We start from the raw sequence: 5,770 nt of genomic DNA, 5'->3' as shown, positions 1-5,770 counted from the left end.
GCAGACGACAACGATGTGAGGAAAACACAGCAGACATCTAAGCAGGAATCTACCGTCAGGAGCTCAGATACGCCTGCGGGGCAGACGACAACGATGTGAGGAAAACACAGCAGACATCTAAGCAGGAATCTACCGTCAGGAGCTCAGATACGCCTGCAGGGCAGACGACAACGATGTGAAGAAACACAGCAGACGTCTAAGCAGGAATCTACCGTCAGGAGCTCAGATACGCCTGCAGGGCAGACGACAACGATGTGAAGAAACACAGCAGACGTCTAAGCAGGAATCTACCGTCAGGAGCTCAGATACGCCTGCGAGGCAGACGACGACGATGTGAGGAAAACACAGCAGATGACTAAGCAAGAATCTAACGACGTCAGGAATCTAAAGCAGGCTGAAAGTGAAGGTTGTTCTGGGTCTAATGAGAAATGTTGGGGCATCATGGCAAGGACAACGATGCAAGAACAAACAGCAGACGTCTAAGCAAGAACCTAACATCAGGAATCTAAAGCAGGCTGGGAGTGAGGGTTGTTCTGGGTCTAATGAGAGAGTTGTGGCATCACAACAAGGATGATTGCCACAAAGGCAAAACATTTCGCTTTGAAGGGAGAAGGAGGAAAGCCTGTTTATAGCCATTTCATTTATATCAATACGTTTTATATTGGACAGGGATAGATGAAAACTAGATCTGATGTAGTAGATGATAAGTGTGGAAGACTCGCAGGCAATAGCAGCAAGCTAGCTACAAATCAGGTTTGCAAATAGAAGCAATTGCACGTGCATAGTTGTAACAATGTCATAATAATAGCTGCCTAAACTTTTTAGGGAAAACAAAAGAAACTCCCGTACCTCCTGCGTTGCACTGGTGCTGTCGAGTTGCTTGGCATCTCTGAGTATCTGCTGCTGCTTGAGCAACTCCTGAATACGCTCGGCCTTTTCCTTCCAGTCCTTGTCCAGTTTCGTCTTAGCATCGAGTGTCTGCTTTGCCCTTGCTGTGATCTGTGAACATAAGATAAAAATGTGAATCTCCATGATGATCACATGCTGAATGTACTATGATGCTCACTGATGCAGGTGTTAATCCCATAATAATACATGGGCACATGCGTACCTTCTACTATATACGAAACAATCAAAATTCAACCTAATTGCGGTTAAAAGTACAATGTAAAATACTCTACGTGTGTATGAGCTATGGTCATCAATCATGAAAGGGACCAAGGACCAACCCCCTTACCTCCTGGCTGATCCCCAGTAAGAAAGTGCCAATCCCATTCCCCTCAGTTTTCATTTTCAAATAACTGCTTCAATGGTTTTGTGCTTAGCATCACAGAGAATCCAAAACGCAACACTTAACTGCAGGTTTGCCGTACCATGCTACTGCCGCGCAGCTATTAATTAATATTAATCTTAATAATAATATTAACCTAATAATAATATTAATCTTAATAATAAATTAATATTAAAAATTGAAGAATAAAATAATATTTATCTTAATAATAACAATAATCTTATTAATAATATTAATCTTAATAATAACATTAATGCTTATGAATAATATGTAATCTATTAATAATATTAATCTTAATAATAAATAATAATATTTATATATCAATTAAAATATAATGCCCGGGCCGCCTCCGCATGGCCAGCACTCACCTCATCGCCCGCGTAATGGCCGCCGTCCTTCATCATCTTCGCGGCCTGCATGACGGTTGCGAACGCCTCGTCGCGCGCGTCGATCTCCGCCTTCAGCTCGTCGTGGTTCTTCTTCATCGCCTGCACGCCGGCGAGGTCGCGCGCCGGCTGCTCGGCCGCCATCGCCGTCTGCGTCTCGTTCGCCCAGCTCGTGAGGTCGCGCGCCTGTGTCAAGGTCACATACAGTTATAGTTACAGTAAGAGGTACACTTATAGTTACAGTTACAGTAATCGGGTTACAGCGATTTATAGTTATTCTCCTCGTTCGGCACGGAGTCCAGCTCGTGAGGTTCACGCAGTCGCCCTGGTCAAGGCACAATCAGTTATAGTTACAGTAAGAGTACACTCTATAGGTTACAGTTACCAGTAAAGGAGGTACTCTGTATATTAACAGTTACCAGTAATGTTTACAGTTAGAGTTATATTCTCGTTCGCGCTAGCTCGTGAGTCACTGCTGGCGCGAGAGTCAGCCAGAGTTATAGTAGAGTAGAGTTATCCGCTATAGTTGCAGCTATAGTTAAAGTTATAGTTATCAGTAACAGTTCCTGCGCACTGCTGTCTTATTTAGGGCGCAAGCGAGCACACACGTTATAACAATTTTCAAAGTTTACGTACAAACTATTGAAGGATAGTATATATAATATATATATATATATATATGAATGGTATATGAGAAGTGACACAATGCACATATCTGTACGTGCGTGCGCGGGTGTGTGTTAGTAATTTACCGCGTTAGTAATGTGTGTTAGTAATTTACGTTGGCCATGAAGCGATGGAGGTCGCAGGACATCTGCAGCTCCTCGCGCCGCTGTCCGGCCCTCTCCTGCAGGTTTGTTCCAGTTCTCAACAACGATCGCCTGTTGCTGCTTAATGTCGTCTGCATTGCCACCTGCACATACCACACGAGTGAGCACGGGCACAACAGCGGGGTATAGATACACAGGAATCAATAATGTTTACTCATTAATTATAGTCAACGTTGTAATATAATTAAGAAAGATGAAAACAGAATCCTTATTGGGTAAAAACAACGCACGACACCTCACGTGACCACACAGTGCGGCAATAAACAGGAATCAAATATATTTATCAGTTTATCTCATTAGTTACAATCAACGTGGTAACGTGAATAACGAGATAAAAAAATTGGTACTCATGACAAAAATGACATACGCCTTATCAGGTAAAAAAATAATTGCCAAACATCGTACGTGAATTGGGAATTTAGTGCCTAGCCAATCTGTCGCATAGCACTGGGGTTAGCATGAGCATCCGATATTAAATCATGCTACCTGTACGCATAACTAATTGGTGACTAAAATGCCTGACGAGCGGTCCACACGCACCTGATGTTGGGCGCAGAGACGCCCGCTGTCATCCAGTAGCACCTGCAGCTGACCTTCAAGTGCTACAAGGTCATTCTCGAAGGCCTCGTGCTTGCGTAACAGACTCTGTACACCGTTGAGGTCACGCCCAAGGTCGTCCGGAATGCTCGCGTATTTCTCCTGCAAGACGCCCGCCCCAATTTACTACATAAACAACTTGACACACACATATATATATATATATATATATATATATATATATAGTATATATATATATTGTAATATTAATAACTCTTAGTGATTCAGGCACTTACTGACAGTACTTGGTAAGAAAAATATTTTATAGTAAAATTGTTACCAAGTTAATTGTAAAAATGGTGAACCAAAGTCGCATTATTGTCATTCGCCAAATTACCAGTAACTAGAAATTATTAATCATACTTAGTAATTATTGATCAGAAATTTTTAATTAGAAAATACCAGTTTTAATTAACACACTTACTTGTATCCTGGACAGCGAATCGCCAACGTCACGGTTGAAGCGATGTATCTCTCCTGCTGCCTGAAGCTTATTGTCTCGTTCCTCTGACGACTTAAGCAGGCTCTGCCAAGCTTCCCTGCAGAACATACATCATCATCATCATCATCATCATCATCATCATCATCATCATCATCATCATCATCATCATCAGTTTAATGTCCGTTTTCCCTTTCGGGGTTGGACAGTTTGATTCCTTCATGGAATGGCTTTTGGAGCAGAAGTTTTACAGCCGGATACCCTTCCTGACGCCAACTCCTTTTAGTCGCCTTCTACGACACACAGTGAGATACGTTAGGTACAGGGAGAACATACATGCATGCATATAATACAGACCTACAGGCCTGGGATAACGATTACCAGCGACTCATTGTGATGAGAATACAAATAGTTCCAGCTTATCCTGAGTGAAATATGCAATAACACACTATTATAATACAGTAGTACATTACGATGCCCAACCAGAGAGTATAAAATATGGCTATATAACTACGAGAATGTTTAATGTTCGTAATGTCCGAACCGGCAACCCAAATTCTGGTCACGGGGCAAACTTTGCAGTAAAACTGACACTTAGCACACACAGTTAAGTTGACACTCTTGGACATTGAAATAAAATTGGTTGGCAACACAGTTTAGCATTAATAACTGTATGGTTGTTAAGCATGGTGTGGTGGTGGTAGGTGAGTAGGTAGGTAGGTAGGTAGGTAGGTAGGTAGGTTAAGAAATGTTGTGTGGTGTGTGTAAGGTAGGTAAGGTAGGAAGATGTAAGTAAGGTAACAACATCATTGGCGTAGATGGCGCCACGTACTTGAGCTGCTGCTGTCGGTTCTTGATGTCGTCTGCGTGAGGGTTCTGGTGGTCGATAAGTCGCTCAGCCAGCTTCTGACACTGTGCGTACCGCTCACCCCCTGCTTCCACCTGTAGCTTGAACTCATCGTACTTGTTGTGCAACTCCTGATGTAAGCAACGAGGAAAACACAAAATCAGCCAATCGTGCAGGCACACTAGTCCACAGCAAAGCAGCCGGCAATGCATACGTAATCATATGAATACATGATATGTATCTATCTAGAAGACACGTGACTGCTTAGACTTGAGCTGCAAAGCAGTGCTATGGACATTCACAATAACTACACACACATTCTACAGTGTAAAAACGTAATAATATATCTTTAAAAAAAAGACACTCGTGTATCCTCGAATCGACCACCAAACCACACCAGACGGCAATGCAGGCCTTTGCCTGTAGGTCATAACAAATACTCCACACGTAACTCCCAACCCTCAATCTCTAGACCGTAGACACAGTCCTCGCTCTAAAGCCTACTGCAGCCAGGCGGTCAACACATGTCTTCATTAGGACAGGGCCCCGCTACTACGCTTGACAAACTTTCTCTATGTCGAGCCTGCCCGCCTGCACGTCTTCAAAGTTCTGGACATAGCCCTCACTCTAAACCCTGCTGCAGCCAGACAGACAACATACGTCCTTGTTAGAACAGGGCCCAACGAACTTTCTCTATGTCGAGCTTGCCTCCCTGTACATGTTTAAAGTCCTGGACCTAATCCTTGCTCTAAGCCTGCTGTGGCCAGTCTGCACAGGCAGACAAATAGGGCCCAACTAACTTTCTCTATGTCGAGCCTGCCTACCTGTACGTGTTTAAAGTCCTGGACCTAATCCTTGCTCTAAGCCTGCTGTGGCCAGTCTGCACAGGCAGACAAATAGGGCCCAACTAACTTTCTCTATGTCGAGCCTGCCCACCTGCACGTGTTCAAAGTCCTAGACATAGTCTTCACTCTAAAGCCTACTGCAGCTACGCGGATAACCCACGTTCTTGTTAGGACAAGGCCCCGCCACCACGCTCGTCAAACTTTCTCTACATGTTCACGTTTACAGTTTTACAGTTTTCGCCTACCTGCACGTGTTCAAAGTCCTGTCCGTAGTCCTCGCTCTGTGCCTGCTGCAGTTTCTCGGCGATCCACTGCTCAAAGTCCTCGCTCTCGCGCACGTACTCAAACAGGTCTCTAGCGTCCTCCAGGCGGCGCTTGCGAGCCGTCGCCATCTTCTTCAGGTTGTTCAAATGCGCCTCCATCTGTTGCTGCAAAGTCAATGCGAGAGAATCACGTCAAGAGGATTTGCTGTAGAGGATTTGCCTGGATTTACCGGCATTAATTAATATTATTATTTTATTTTTAATTTATTTTA

General features: G+C 43.7%; 1 protein-coding gene across 1 annotated transcript in view; it reads right to left on the bottom strand.

Moving 5' to 3' along the window:
* The window catches only part of LOC106809839 (spectrin beta chain-like), a gene marked incomplete at its 3' end in the record, with an annotated part of 127,714 nt that overhangs the window by 25,276 nt on the left and 96,668 nt on the right, over nt 1-5,770 (bottom strand). The window contains 5 exon segments of the mRNA XM_014813065.1: nt 850-999; nt 1,660-1,863; nt 2,459-2,533; nt 2,535-2,593; nt 3,050-3,206. Of these exon segments, the coding sequence (XP_014668551.1) occupies nt 850-999; nt 1,660-1,863; nt 2,459-2,533; nt 2,535-2,593; nt 3,050-3,206 (645 nt within the window).

Source organism: Priapulus caudatus, unplaced genomic scaffold (genome assembly GCF_000485595.1).
Source record: "Priapulus caudatus unplaced genomic scaffold, Priapulus_caudatus-5.0.1 Scaffold390, whole genome shotgun sequence".
Taxonomy (NCBI): Eukaryota; Metazoa; Priapulida; class Priapulimorpha; order Priapulimorphida; family Priapulidae; genus Priapulus; species Priapulus caudatus.
Note: the sequence above shows the minus strand (reverse complement) of the source record. Positions and strands in the feature narration are given on the sequence as shown.